At 33.9% G+C, this 16,289-nt stretch overlaps 1 protein-coding gene across 1 annotated transcript; it reads left to right on the forward strand.

Moving 5' to 3' along the window:
* The first annotated feature begins 303 nt into the window (after nt 1-303).
* Nucleotides 304-4,546, forward strand: LOC116712159 (programmed cell death 1 ligand 1-like). The gene is made up of 6 exons (XM_032552054.1): nt 304-419; nt 1,692-1,943; nt 2,351-2,608; nt 3,171-3,275; nt 3,373-3,421; nt 3,631-4,546. The coding sequence occupies exons 1-6, from the start codon at nt 353-355 to the stop codon at nt 3,830-3,832; spliced, it is 933 nt and encodes a 310-aa protein (XP_032407945.1). The 5' UTR covers nt 304-352; the 3' UTR covers nt 3,833-4,546.
* The last annotated feature ends 11,743 nt before the right edge of the window (nt 4,547-16,289 follow it).

Genomic DNA, 16,289 nt, shown 5'->3' on the forward strand with positions numbered 1-16,289 from the left:
GTCGTTTTCGTCATCAAGTGAACCGAATGGGAAAGAGGGAGAGAGTCAAGCTTATGGCTTCATTATTTAGGAAACTACACACATGTAGTGAGCTCTGTTTTCAAAGTAACTGTGTTTGCAGAGCTGCTACTTTCCTCTTTTTTAATAATTATTGATCTGAAACCAGCTTTCAATAAGCTAAAAATATTAAAATGAAGGTTTAAGATTGTCAAGAAAATTCCCTCAGTTCTTCATGGGCGTGTCCAAAGCTCATGGACATGCTTTGGACACGGGCGTGGATTAATAGCCTCCAGGTTATTTACAAGTGGAAGGAACAAATTCTCTGCTCTTGCCTGAGAGCAGGGAACTGAGCATGATCAACATCCAGTGCTTCAGGTTCCTGGCTGTCCTGAGTTTCCTACTGACTCTCTCAGAAGGAGGTGAGTAACAAAAATGACTGAACCTTCAGTTTGATGTATTTTAATATCAACTACAATATATTACATTTTATTTTATGGCACTTTCAAGCCCACAAAATATAACCATACAATAGTCTATAAAAAGATCTCAACAGTCACAATTATTTTTTAATTAAGCTTTTAACATTTTTGTTGTTCTCAGTTATTTAAAGTGAAAATAGAAATGATTAATTTATTGTCAACTTTTTATTAAGTAATAATTCTTTCTCAGGAAATGATATTATAAATTATTGTTCTGGATTATTAACAGTGAGTTATAATCAAAAAAGATAACACACCTCGTTTTGTCTTGGCAAACTATGTAATGTGTTGAATTATGGAAATATGTTGAATTATGAAAATATGTTGTATTATAAGACTGGATGAAACCATTTTAAACAAGGCTAATAAACAGGACATTTAACAAGCAGAGGCAGGGAAGGAAAAACTAAAACTTAAAATTTAAATAGAAGCATGAAATTGACAGAGACATCAGAAAAGATTTACTGGTAAATAAAAAGCAGGTAGAACCAGAACCACAGGAACAAATTCAAGGACAGAGAAAAGCTCAGCTGATTGTGAACAAAATAAACTACAGGGACACGAGGAGGCAGGAGATTTTATTTACAAAACATTTCAAAAGCAAATTACTAAACAGTTGACACCCAAAACTGACAGATTAAGCAACAACTTCTCTACAGTCCTGTTATAATTTATAGACATAAAAATTCTGATTTAATCCAAATTAAATTCAGTTTGAAAGAATCAGCTTCAGAAATGAAAATGTAGTTTTGAACAATATTTAACTCATTCCTGTTCAGTTCTATTACACAGTTGTTCTTGTTGCTCATCATTTTTTTATAAATAAAAACAATGTGAATTTTTACTAAAATGAAAATGTGAATTAAAGTAATATTGTATTAGAGGAGTGTGGTTAGTTTTCTTTGTGAGAGTTAAAGGCTTCAGTGATGACAGTAGCTGTTGCTGGACATTTCTGACTGATTTAACTTGATTCAAAGGCCAAATTATAAAAACGAAAGAGAAACAATAATTTAATATGGTTTTATTTTTATCATGTAAAGACTTTGAACTGCTTTGCTGCTGAAATGTTTTGCCTGACACAGTGATTTTCTTTTCTTCAGAAATAAATTATTTATGGGTTTAATGTTTATTTTTTCCACATTGCAGATACTCAGGTGACCTGTGTTTTTAATGAGAGCTGCATTTTACCTTGTGAGCTCCATGCTGGCTCAGATCCTGTCATCCACTGGATTCACGTGTCAACCAGGGCACATTATGTCCTTTCCTTCTACAATAACCAAACCCAGTTGGGATACCAGGTCCAACGGTTTAGAGGCAGAACGTCTCTGTTCACAGATCAGATCCCCAGAAGAAACGCCTCTCTGCTGCTCACAGCGGTGAAGATCCAAGATGAAGGACGATACGTGTGCCGCACAAGTACCTCAGAAGGCAACATAAAAGCATTTGTTGATCTAAAAATAGAAGGTAAATTTATTCTACACTATAGCAAAGTTGCCAGTACTGTTGAGTGAGAAGGTCATGGGTTCAAATCCCAGTGGAGCCTCTCTGGGAGGAGTTTGCAGATTCTCCCAGTGCATACATGGGTTAAACCCACCATAAAAAACATGCATGTTAGGTTAACTGATGATTCTAAATCATGTATGCATGATTCTTCTATGACGTCCTGTGGTGGGCCAGGAAGCAGTACAGGGAGAACGCTGCTTCTGATTGGTTAACCACCAGACAAAGACACCAGGCCTCCCCTGGAACAGGAGACGGGTATAAATAAAAAAGCATGAAACTTTTTTCATGTGTCTTATTTATTCTTAAATATGACATATGTATTGTTATTAGTTTAACCATTAGTTTCTTCCATGTTCTTGTGTTTGCAGCTCCAGTCTCTGCAATCAGAATCCATCAGGATGGAAACAGGATCACCTGCAGCTCAGAGGGGATCTACCCTCAACCTGAACTCACCTGGTCCACTGAGCCTCCGTGCAAAACAACTCTTCAGAACAAGACAATGGTCCAACAGACTGATGAGCAGCTTTACAACATCACCAGCTGTCTGATGGACCATGACCCTAATTTGACCTACTACTGCACCGTCAAAACTCAGACAAACCAGAAGACAGGTTTGGTTAAACCTGGTAAGAACAAGTTAAATTTAAAAAGAGATTTTTCTCCATTTCATGGCTGGATTTACTTTTCCTGACGCATCAACTGCTGTGTCTCCACCTGCACCATTAGGACAGACTTTGGGGAGTTTTTTCCTCTTGAAAACAAGAGATTTTGTTCATGAAAATTATGATAAATGTTGGAAAATTGTGTGCAGTGTTTTGAAAAAAGTGTGTTTTAGAAGTGAAGTTTCAGTGTAAAGCAGGAAATGTGCCTGTAGTTTAGCAGAAGTGGTTCAGGGTTATGTTGTACTGTGTGTATGACGGGGTCAGGAAATCAGAAATGATTTACAGTCCAGCTGCTCCTTCTTGGACAAATTGAGAGAAATTTTATATTTTAATATAAAATATGTACATTTCTCACAGACAATGCTAAACCTGATTTGTCTTGTTTGGACTTATGCTTAATAAAATTGCTAAAGTTAAATCTTTCCCTGTAATTCTTGAATACATAACAAATAGTAAAAATGTTTTCCTCTCCAATCTGCATCCATCCAGAAACGTCTCTTGACAACCGATTCTTCTTCCTCCACAGAAATTTCAAATAATGTTGGAAAGATCTCTGGAATGGTGATTGGGGTTCTACTTGCAGTAACGATCGTAGTGGTGGCTGTGATTTTTATAATTTTAACGATAAAAGGTAAATGACTCTTGTGATTTTCTCTTACGTTGATTTTCTGATTTAGTTTTTTTTTAGCTTTTTTAATTAATGTTTTCTGAACTCAAACTTTTCTTAGGCTGCACAAAAAACAACACAAGGACACGGAGCAATCCTGAAGTTCATGAGTAAGTACAGTACATAGACTAAATATATTAAATAATTTCTGCACTCTATGATTATAACAATATTGTAATAAGCATAAAAATGACTGCATAATTTCCAGTTTTATGGAAATAAAACTGGAAATTTTTTTCCCAGTTTTTTTATATTTTGTTCAAGAGAATAATAAAAAAAATCATTGTTCTAATTTGAAATGATTTGATTTCTGTTGCAGGAACTCATTGAAATCTGTGGACTGCCTGAATGAATCAAACACTGCTGTTGTAGAACAAAAGAATCTAGATACTATAACGTCCACTGCACATCTTTTATCCCCTTATCTTTCCCAAAAAAGTCTCACATACCAGGCAATGTTTCCACGAGCACAACAACAATGTCCTCAAGAAAGTTACTATCTTAACATTTTAAGATGTTAAAATACTTTTCTAAAGTCTATTTCTTCCATTAAATTGATAATAATTATAACGAAGCCTTGGCGTAAATTCAAACTGGAAGAATCTCCAGCCCCACCTGCATCATCCAATCGGTGAGACTCGTTCATCATCATCGACCTATCAGCGCCGGACCAAGCCACGTCACGGCCAATCACCGACCACGCTCCAGCTCATAAGGACCTCCATCAGTGGCATCTTCCAGCTGCGCTCAACCCGCCTCAAGCCTCATTCTTGATGAAGCTCTAAAATCTATATTTTCGCCTTAAACATCTTAAAACTAATTTTATGAAATAAAAAAGTGGTTTAATTAGTTGCTGCTGCTGGTGGCCCAATGCAAACAATGTCCTAAAAAAATCAATTATTACATGAAAACAAATGAAGTTATGTTGTTTGATTTAAACCTAAAATAAGTTGATAAATTTTGCTTAGCTGTACTAAACAGCCACCTTAATGACTTCTAGCTCAAAACTGCCTTTACTTCCAATCACTGCTGGTGTTCAGAAACCCTGATGGCTTATGGGTAATATTTGGTGTTTTAAAAATATCCAGTGAAACACAGTAAAGATAACAAGATTGTTTTTTGTTGTATGGATGAACTTACAGATACTACAGGAACAATTGATTTTCTGAAAAAATGACAAAATCTTGTATCTTGAACAATGTTTGACCTGATTACTAAATAAATCTGCGTAAAGATACTAACTTAATTTTTATTGTTGATTTCACAGATTCATTTGTTAAATTTACTTTACAGAATCATTTTTCCAGTGTTGCTAATAATCAGCAGAGATTTTGTTCATTAATCTTAATTTACTAAAAATTATTTCTGTCATTTCTCACTGGCTACATGAAGAAGTTAAGATGATTTTTCTAATCCTGTTTTCTGAAGTTATGAAGGTTTGAACATCTGAACTCTGTAGGATAAATTCACTTTTTTGTTATTAGAAAGTAGTTTAATATAATAAAGTGCCTTAAAATCACCTTTTATTTTATTTAACAGCCTCATTTTTTATTGTATTTTGTACAGTGATTGAAATGTGTATATCAAACTCACCATTAAAATGATTTAATTCAAAATATAAATAAAAAATATTAAAACATTTTATACATTTTTTTAACTGCATAGACATTTTATATGATGTAATAATGTACATCATGTACACTCTAAAAAGAAATGAGTTGAACCAAATTAACTGACTTGCTTCAGTTGGTAACAAGTAAATCAATAAAGTTTATTCAACTCGATTTATTAAGTTTTTTAACTGAATTCATTAAGTTGGTTTAACTTGACAAGTTTAAGTCAGTCTTACTAAAATCATTTAGTTAACTCAAATAAAGAAGTAAACTAATAATAAATAATCTCTCTTTAAAGGGACGTTTGGCTCAGGCAGCTTTAATCTGACAGCAGACAGACAGAGAGGAAAACATGAAGCAAAGGTCATAAACCTCTAATCTCTTCCTCAGGGTTTGACCAGAAACCAAACACAAAGTCTCCAACCTGCTGTCACTTTCAGCTCTGCTGTTCTGGTCCAAAACGTTAAATATAGTTAATCTATAGTTAATCTATAGTTAAATTGGTTGCATAGCAGACTTTCATTTCAGGGGAAACTTACTATTAAGATCAAAACTCAGATTCAACCAGTGGATCACCAACATTTGCACTTTGTTAACTTTTTATTTTATCTGGTTGTTTGCAGTTAAACAGGAAACAGCACAAGACTTTCACATGGACAGAAACGATTAAATTAAAGTAATATTAAGTTGTGCCTGTAGATCATTGAATTAGAGTTAATCATTGTAAACACATTGATCAACAATTTCAAATAATACACAAGGAGTCTAGATTAGTTGCAATATGGATGTTTTTTCTCTGTGTCTTTACTTTCCTTTAACATCGTCCACATCAGGCTCCTCCACACCGTTTATCCCAAACTCTCAGGTTTTCCTTCTCCACCCAGTTTTACAATCAGACATTTTAATTTGGAACAGAATAGAGAGGATGAGAAGATGTTGTTGGCACAACAGTCATGATAGATCTCAATAACAAATGTTGACCTTTACTGTTGACCTGCAGCAAGCAGAAATGTTTTCAGTTTTGATTTAAAGGAAAATCTGCTCTGACTTTGTTTTGTGTTTTTGAACAAACTTTCTATTCACCATGAAGTTCCTCCTGCCTCATGTTTCTGCTGCACCTTCGGCTTTAAGGAAACAATCAACCTGAACAATCAAGAGGATCTGGTATTTTATCACAGTCTGGTGTCATGGCTGCCAGAAACAACCTGTTATTGGTTTGTCTTATCTCTCTAGTTTTTCAGGTTATTTAGTTTGTTGCTCTAACATAAAAAACTTCAGTTATTGTTTTTCCTCCTCACATTAATCTGCTTAAGTTTTTGTTTCAGTGGCTGAAAATCTCATATAAAACATGAAACAACTGAAAAAATGACTTTTAATAATATATATGGATCATCTTTAGGATGCTTTCTAAAAAAAATATATATATATATATATATATATCAACAAATAATTTCTTAGTTGCTTCAGTTCTTGTTTCTTGTTTCCTTCTTCATGTTGTCCATCCAAATCATCCTGTACCAGAACAGCTAACCTGCTCTGATCTGAAGACACTGAGATTCAGCCGAGTTCCTGCAATTCAAACAAACAGAAAATGTTTAATCAGAACAACACAAAATTTATTTATGTTTAGATATAAATATGATTTCTGCAGAGCAATCTAAAGCAATTTTATACTCATCTGGTTTTATCTGGAGTTTAATGAAATTCACTGATTGCTTTGATCTTAAAGTGCTTTTCCTAATTTATTTATTTTGGTTTTCATTTATCTATATTAAACAGGCCTATTGTAGAAACATGGTGCTGTATTTAATTGTATGATTTTGGTGAAAATACTTTTGTAACCTGACTGTTTCTAATGAACCAAATCAAAAATACTTTATTTATCCAAACTTGTGTCACTTTATGCAACTCATTTCATCCATGTCTCTTCAGAACGTTGCTGTGAATCATGATGCAGGAAGCAGCTCCTCAAAACTGTTTGGGATTTAGGATCCCGGATCTATCCCAAATCCAAAACTGTTTTGAGGAGCTAATTATTTGCTCCCAGTTGTAAAAACAATACTTTGTTGTCATAGCAACTGTTTAAAGGTAGAAAAATGAGAACAAAAATCCTGGCGCAGCATCCAGAACCAGAGTGAACTATCGACCAAACAAATGAACATGAGGCGCCAAATCACATAAATCTAACATAGATGCGGCAACATGCTGCGGCACAATCTCAGAACTAGAATTGTTAAATAATTAATCTGCTCTGTCTGTTTGTGTGTTTTATTGTGTCTTGTTTGTCCATGTGGCCTCGGCGTGATTAAGGGTTTATGACACATGAAAATAAACACAACTACTAATGAAGGAAAAAGTTCATTTGTTTGCTTTATAAAATGTATGGTCCTGTATTATTTAATAAAAGAAATTAGATTTAAAATTTAAGTGCAAATCAGCATTTCTTGAGGATTTACTTACTGTTGGTTTGCAGCTTTGTTTGACCTGAGAAAAGAAATGAACAAATGTAACATGTAACAAAATGTTTTACATTAACAGTTATTTTTTATGCATTTACTTATCTTCCAAGATAAATATTAACTACATAATTTATTTATTTAGTCACTTACTGTTGATGTGTTGCTGTTTTGTACCTGTGTTTTGTGATTACTGAGTAACAAACACCAAGAAAATATTTTGAATCAGTTAACGGCACCATGAACACAAAACATGTTCATAAATAATTTAAAAACCAAAGTCAGAGTTTTATCTTACCTCCTATAATTACAAATATCAGTATCCACAGAAGGAATCCTCCAATTATTATTCCAATTGCTTTACTTGCATCCATAACTTCCTCTGGGAAGAAAAAGGTCAGATTAAACTAATGTACCTGTGGATGGACTTTGATTGCTTCTACTATTAAACAAACATAAAGTTGTGGTATTAATCTGCCTGTTACTGAAATGTAGTGCAGTAATAAAATATTATCTTTGAACCAAGTCAAAAGAAAATCATGTGATGCTACATTTACTCTTTGATTTACGCCAGATGCGCTTACTTCATTTGCTTTACTCGCCTTAATTTAAATTTAAAGCTGAATGAAGATAATATTTAGGAAATGCTAAAAATATCAGAGGAAAGTTACTTACTTATTTTACGGAAAGACGCTCTTGTCCTTTTTCTGCCGCTGCTGACGGTGCATCTGTATGTCTGTTCTTTAAAACTGTCTGAGACCAGCAGGGAGCTGTTGATGCTGTAAAGCTGCTCTTCAGTCTGATGGACTGTGGTTCTGTTGTGGAGCTCCAGTTCAGATGGAGGATAAACGAACCAGGTGAGTTCAGGTTTAGGGTAGATATCCTCTGAGCTGCAGATGATCCTGTTTTCTACCTCCTTTATATTGACTTTTGTTATTAAAGCTGCAAATCAAGCAAATAAATACATCAATAATAGTAAAGAAATATTACACTAACTAAAATGACCACAATAAAGCCAGTCTACCTTCAACCTTTAGCTGAATGAATGTTTTCTTGCTTCCTCTCTCTGTGCTGCTGTAGCATCTGTATCTCCCTTCATCCTGGATCTTCACTCCTGTCAGTTTTAAGGAGGCGTTTCCTCTGGAGATCAGATCCTTAAACAGAGACGTCCGACCTTTGAACTGCTGGTCCTGCCGTCCCAGTTGGTCCTCACTATCATAGTATGAGTGGACGTTATGCTCTCCTGATGTTAAATGGTCCCAGCGGAGGATCGTATCAGAACTGGGATCAACATTACAGGGTAAAATGCAGCTCTGTCTGAAAACACAGGTCACTGTGGGATCTACAGGAAGAGATGAAAGGAAACCAGATATTTACATACAGAAATATAAAGACATGTTTGCATGTTTCTGAACTTTTTGTCTTGTTTTAGCTTAGTTAGAATTACCCAAATTATTTCTATTATTTCTCAGTGAGATCCACTAACTTCACCTCACAGCTGTTTGTTTGTCAGGTTCACTGTAGTTCCTGGGAGTGAAGCACCTTTCAGTGACATCATGTCAGGAAACACCTGGTCAGGAGACTGAGCATCTCCTGACCTCATCATCACTCCACAGGTCAACACTCTCATGAACATTATTAAAGGCTTAATTTAGAAACGCTGTGATGACCTGCTGAAGGTTGAGTACCGGAAAGAGCAGCAACAAACCGAGGCCCAATTTAAGTTTGTTAAATTACAAAATAAAACTTCATTTAACTCATATTTCATGTTTACAGCATTTCTATAACAACTGAAGTTGACATATTTTCTTGACTGAGCTATAAAATATATAAAAATACACAATATATTAACTTTTATTTGCAAATGTAGCTCACAAAATTTTTGCTTAGGAAAAAATACATATATTTCATCACATAAAAAAAAATCTTCACATTTTTGTCAAGAAAAGTTTAGTTATTGAATGAGTTCCCCAGACTTAATACTGGGCTTTTCTTTGTAAAACAGAAAAACTAAAAGACAACAGTGATTTTATTTTAGATTTGCATGTAGTTACAGAAACAAAGCCCAGCTGGATGATCAGGTTTTATAAAATGATTGTTTATGTTTCACTTTAAACACAAAGTTGTTATTGTGAACATGAAGCAGCAGATAAAAGTTAAACAAGAAATTTTGTGTTTATATTATTGAACAGATATTTAAAAAATCTTTCAAGATATTTCTGCCCTTTTAAACAAGATGGTTTCAGTTTGTGCTTTTAATAAATCTGGATAAAACTCAATATGTAAACTGACTAAAGAAAACATTAATCTTTAGTTACACACCTAATTACTGTTGCACACTGTAACTTGTTGCATTTCTGGGCATGTTTGCTGAAAACATCACATTCACATAATACTGGATTATTGTTATTAGAGCTAAATCCTAAATCATTTACTCACCTCCTCTTGACAGGAGCCAAAGCAAAGACTGGAATATTAAAAACATGGAGCAGAACATTTTCACCATGACAAAACTGACTAAAAATCCTGTCACCTAAAAAACTACTCTTAGTTTTACCTGTAGACAGGTGCTCAATGAAAACTGTTCTGGTTTATTACATGAAAGTCCAGTGTTGTGTAAGAATCCTCCTTCTTGTAGGTGTGGCAAACTGGCCCAATCAACCTGGCAGGTTTTATACAGGATTCAGTCCATCGCTGATTTTAGAAACCAACCAGAATGTGGAGCATCATACAGTACGCCACCATTATTCATTCAAGTTTTAAATGATTTATCAACCATAATTTAATTGTCTTTATGTCTATTAATTCATGGATATTATTTGTTGGTCCACTGAGCTCATCTCCAGACAAAAATCAGAGAAGAAAATTAAAAATCTGATGTTTTTAACGGAGTATTTTGTTTCTCTTCGTCACTTTGTTGTGTCCCATTAAACAGAAAGTGAAAGTTTGCTCACAAACCAGTCAGACTGGTTTTTGTGGACTGAATGTGAGCTCAACTAACAGGTAACTGGAATGTGATCCTCCAACATCCACTGTCAGACCAACAGCAGTAAAAATCACAAACACAAAGAAAACTGTCAGCTGCAACAATCACTCAACTAGACACTAAAACATCAAATGTGTTTATAATTTAATCAGGACATCAAATAAAACACAAAGACAGCTGAGTCAGCCTGTTAGTTACAAATCATTTTAATAACTAATAAGAGAATACACAGTTAAGTAGGGATCAATAGACCTTAATATTACTAAACATCAATCTGGCAAAATCTTTGTAGCAATAATATTGCATACGGACTGTGTTCTAATATTTGTTCTAATATTTGTTGTAATATTTGTTGTAATATTTGTTGTAATATTTGTTCTAATATTTGTTCTAATATTTGTTGAAGTACATTTTGAGGACAAAGCGTCACAGTTTCAGTTTCAGCAGCAGATGTCACTAGTGAGTAAAGAATGAAGCATCTGATGATGAACCTGTGAACGAAGCAAAGATTCATTTCTTCATTTCACCGTCAGTAAGAGGAAACACAGGAAACGGTTGGTGAGGAAACTGAAGCACATGGAAACATGGTGAACACAGAGGGTTAGACGTACCGTGTAGGATCAATCAGAATGATCAGTAATAGTTGATTATCTGTGGCTGTGGGGAAGCTGCAGCTCCACAGAACCGCCCAGTTCCCTGACAGCAGTTTACCTCTCCCACTTATAAACTGGTCAGACCAGTCTGGTGGTGCTCAGTGGTGGAAAGAGTGAAATAGAAAATAAATTACTCTTGACTTATAACAGGCAGGATGGTTTATGATACATGTTTTTGAAATCACTTGCGTTATGGTTGAGATTTTGTTCTTCCTGTTTTTGGTGATCCAAACATTAATTTGGCCTGGTGCAAATGGAGGTAAGTCAAATATTTCCTGTATTCTCAGTTTGATCTTATTTATCAACAACAGTGTTAGTTTTTAAATGGTGGACAAAACAAGAACATAAAGAAATATTATTATACTTAAAGTTTGAGGTATGTAATAATTATTTATCCAAGTTTATTTACACCAATAATTTGACTTTGCTCTCAATGTAAATATTAAATATAAAAATGTGAATTTGGTGGGACGAGCTTGAGTTTTATTTACTAAAGTGTAAATTTAAAAAGTTAGGAATTATTTAGTTAATCATAGTTTACAGAAATAAAATGGTGTAAATGATACCTGAGCTTTATTAAAACTAAAATGATTCCACAGATTAAAACTTGTGAAGGCAGCTTCATTCTTCAGTTATTCTGTTAGCAGTTTGTTCAACCCTCACAAAGATTATTCAGAAATATTATAATATTAATATTAATAATTTGCAAGAGCTGCAAAATTATTTTTTGGGCATTAAACAAGATCAAACATCAGAAAAAATTGTCAAGATCTCCCAAACCACAACTTGAAGAACAGAAAGACGTCATCTTGTTTTTAAACCTGTGAAGGATGAAGACAGTTCTTTGTTTTTTGTTCCTGCTGTTACTGTCAGAGTTAAAATAAAGAACAGTTTTGTTCTGTGCAGGAGTGAAAGAGAAACTAAAACCTGAAACAGCTCACATATCCATGATAAATATTTAAATGTCTTGCAAATTTCCTTTTATTTGAATGCAAATTTATAACAATTGTAAATATGTATCTGGTTTCCTCTCATCTCTTCCTGTAGATCCCACAGTGACCTGTGTTTTCAGACAGAGCTGCATTTTACCCTGTAATGTTGATCCCAGTTCTAATACAGTGATCCTCTGGGACCATTTAACATCCGGAGAGCATAACGTCCACTCATACTATGATAGTGAGGACCAGCTGGGACGGCAGGACCAGCAGTTCAAAGGTCGGACGTCTCTGTTTAAGGATCTGATCTCCAGAGGAAACGCCTCCTTAAAACTGACAGGAGTGAAGATCCAGGATGAAGGGAGATACAGATGCTACAGCAGCACAGAGAGAGGAAGCAAGAAAACATTCATTCAGCTAAAGGTTGAAGGTAGACTGGCTTTATTGTGGTCAATTTAGTTAGTGTAATATTTCTTTACTATTATTGATGTATTTATTTGCTTGGTTTGCAGCTCTAATAACAGAAGTCATTATAAAGCAGATAGAAAACAGGATCATCTGCAGCTCAGAGGATATCTACCCTAAACCTGAACTCACCTGGTTCATCTATCCTCCATCTGAACTGAAGCTCCACAGCCCAACCACAGTCCATCAGACTGAAGAGCAGCTTTACAGCATCAGCAGCTCCCTGCTGGTCTCAGACAGTTTTAAAGAACAGATGTACAGGTGCACCATCAGCAGCGGCAGAAAAAGGACAAGAGCGTCTTTCCATAAAAGAAGTAAGTAACTTTACTCTGATATTTTTAGCATTTCCTAAATATTATCTTCATTCAGCTGCATCTTTATCTTTTAGACTACATCTTTAAATTTAAATTAAGGCGAGTAAAGCAAATGAAGTAAGCGCATCTGGTGTAAATCAAAGAGTAAATGTAGCATCACATTATTTTTTTTTGACTTGGTTCAAAGATAATATTTTATTACTGCACTACATTTCAGTAACAGGCAGATTAATACCACAACTTTATGTTTGTTTAATAGTAGAAGCAATCAAAGTCCATCCACAGGTACATTAGTTTAATCTGACCTTTTTCTTCCCAGAGGAAGTTATGGATGAAAGTAAAGCAATTGCAATAATAATTGGAGGATTCCTTCTGTGGATACTGATATTCGTAATTATAGGAGGTAAGATAAAACTCTGACTTTGGTTTTTAAATTATGAACGTTTTGTATTGATGGTGCTGTCATATGTAAAAAGCAACATTTCAGATTGAATTGAATATATTTGAGATAATAATGTTTTATTGCCATTAATGATGTGTAAACAACATGCTGGATCAGTTCTGTGTGTCTACAGAGCTGGATGGCAGCCTGTAAGGTCCAAAACTGTTCTTCTCTTCATATATTATGGTAGTTTTAAATGTGTCCACTAGGGGGCCGCTGTCAAAAGGGGCCATGCTTTAAATTTCTTTCCCTCCAAATGTAAATTTATAGTTTAGCAGTGATGAAGCTGCAGCTTCTTCATTTCCTAAAACATTTTCTGCTGCATTAATCAAACATCTGCAGCAACATTTCTGGCATAGAAAGAAAGATAATTACTGTATATAATCTGTATTCTAAGGAAATGTTAGTTACATTCAACAATACAGGTAAAAAGATAAATTTGTGATATTTTACACATTTTGTTAATGTTGTTATCTAAGAACATTTTTTCTATTTCCTAGAAATTATGAGTCGTCGGTGGAAGAATAAAGCAAACTAATGGTGAGTCAATTCATTTCCAATAAAATGCAACATATTTGACATTTTTTGCATCATAAAGTGATAAAAGACGAGCAGCAGGAGGGAAAACTCTGACGTGTTTTATGGAAGATAAATCTGGAGGAAAGTCTGGAGATTTATGTTTTAAAACTTTCATTTGTCACAACAAAGATGTTAAAAACACTGAATGACTTCAATAAACTTCATATTTAGATCTTTGTTATGCTCACATTTTAAAACACAAACACAAATATTAAGTTATGAGCTCATTTCCTGTCTATTAAGATTCATGTTTTATAAACAGAGTCGCAAAATAATTACTGCTCATATAAATGATGTTAATTAATGCAGTAAAAACAGCTTCATTCAGCAGGCTGACATTTAGTTTTTAAATAAATTTGTTATTTTTGAACTCTTTATTTATTTATTTCTGCTCTGCAGGAGAATCAGAGAATCTTCAGGACAAACCAGTTCAGGTTCCCAGTGTCCCAGTCCAGACCAGCAGGATGGTGGAGTTTATGTACTTTAACTATTTAATGTCAAATAAAAAAAAAAACAAAAAAAAAAACGGGAGAATCTGAAGAACTGAAGATGAACCTCAGAAGTCGAAATTTTTTTGGGAGAAATCATTTTATTATTATTTCCTTGAAAAATCTTTATTCAGCTCAACTTTACTTTTTACCACTTGAACAAATTTTTTTCTCAAAAGAATCACTTCAGCACTTTTTTTCTTAAATTAAACCACAGTTTACAGTTTTGCCTAAATATTTCATTTATTTCTTTATTTGTCAAAGTTTCTTTAAAATAAGCTTGAAGTATTGTTTGTAAGATATATTTTTTCCACATAAAAATGGTAATTCAGTGAAGAAGCAACAACAACAATGTTTTACTGTTAAATTACAAATGATTCCAGTAGAAAATGAACTTCTCTTTTATTAAACATAATAAAACCAAAACAAGCAAGTGAAGCGTCTGTCCCTTTATACAGATCATGCTCTTCTAGGAATGTTTTTGTGTTAATTTTGTGAAATCTGGTGTCAATAAATGTAAATATAAAGCTAAGGTGATTTTATAAAACTTCACTAAATGCCAGGAAGAGGATTCCCAACCTTTGGTGACAAATTTAACTCAACCTGCTCAAAGTGTCACTAAAATCGTTTCATTGGAGACTCGCTCGCCTTCAATATGGTTTCAGTATTTTGTGCTACCAGATTCCTTTTTCTTAATTTTTGCTGCTTTGATGAGATTACATGTTTTAATCTTCTGTAAAATAAATTGTTTCTTTTTGTTTTTTGTATGAATGTGGCATTTAAAGTGTTCAATTTATTCATACTTTTTTAAATTTCTTTTTCTTCTAGCACAACAATTAATTATCTTTTTTTTCTTGTGTTTCAGTTGGCAGTATTTTATTATTCAGCACTGTCAGACCAACAGCAGTAAAATGTTTCTATTGTAAATCCAAAAACTGTAATTTTTTTGGTAAACTGATGAATAAAATTATGTTTAAGCTGCTACAAATGATTTCTGTGGTGCATTTATTACTAATATTTTTTCCCATGACATCTCAAACTTCACACTTGACAAAAAAAAAGTTTTTACTTTCTTCATTCCTGTAAATGATTTATACCAGGGGGTCCAAAGTGCGGTCTGAGGGCCATTTTCAGCCCTTGGGATCATTTTGTGTGGCCCCAGTTCATGACTGCAAAAAGATTGATGGACAAAACATGAACAAATTTTTATTTTCTGAAATGGAAAATGTTCAGTACATAAAAAACAAAAGTAGTTAGGACAGCAAAGATCCAGCGACTTTTTACTCTTTTAAATCATTTCCTACTGACTGAAAGTTAAAACTCTTAGATAATCAAATATGTAGGAATTGATCATGTGATTTGTTTTTGTGTTGTTTGCATTGTGGTGAACTTTTGTGCTATGTGGCATTTTATACTTTTAAAATTTTCAACTTAATGTGTTCTTTTTAATTTAAAAAAGACTTTTTATTTATCATTATTATTCTGTTGTTTTGAAAGAAACTCTGGCAGATTATGTGATGTGTGTTGAATATTTTCAATTTTAGAATAAATACATGCTAAACGATGTGCTAAAGATGGAGTGTTGGAAAGGGTTCAAGCTTCTTAAAGAGACAGAGGCCAATTTCATTACATCAGGTGATGCTAAGATGCAAAGTCAAATAAAGTTGTTTTTGAAGGTAACTTAGTTGTGTGAGATGAAGCTTGTTGGTGTTTGTGTCATCTTACTGAAAACCACATGACAAACAATGTCTCGCATTATTACATTGGACAAGTTTTCACTTCATTTTGTGTGTCGGTTTTCAAAATAAAAGTAAGATGAATCATGTTGGCTGTTGGTTCATGTGAAGAGATTCTTTTTCATCTGCAGTTCCTTGTTAAAAACTGTTTTCCTGTGAAGGTCATCAGCCAACGAAGAAACTGCTAACATCAGAAACAGTGAAAAAAGTTCTGTTCATAAATAAAATAATGACCCACCGACTGTTGATTTGATGTTTTATCGTCAGTCTCACACAGCAGAAAGAGACAGGAAGCAATAGGAAGAGTGAAA

The sequence above is a fragment of the Xiphophorus hellerii genome, chromosome 21 (genome assembly GCF_003331165.1).
Source record: "Xiphophorus hellerii strain 12219 chromosome 21, Xiphophorus_hellerii-4.1, whole genome shotgun sequence".
In the NCBI taxonomy this organism is placed as follows: Eukaryota; Metazoa; Chordata; class Actinopteri; order Cyprinodontiformes; family Poeciliidae; genus Xiphophorus; species Xiphophorus hellerii.

What these genes read in the sequence shown, in the direction of transcription:
- LOC116712159 (XM_032552054.1), top strand. Translation starts at nt 353, where the DNA reads ATGATCAACATCCAGTGCTTCAGGTTCCTGGCTGTCCTGAGTTTCCTA. An exon ending in GACAGGTTTGGTTAAACCTG is followed by an intron (nt 2,609 to 3,170) that starts GTAAGAACAAGT and finishes CTTCCTCCACAG; the next exon opens with AAATTTCAAATAATGTTGGA. An exon ending in AGCAATCCTGAAGTTCATGA is followed by an intron (nt 3,422 to 3,630) that starts GTAAGTACAGTA and finishes TTTCTGTTGCAG; the next exon opens with GAACTCATTGAAATCTGTGG.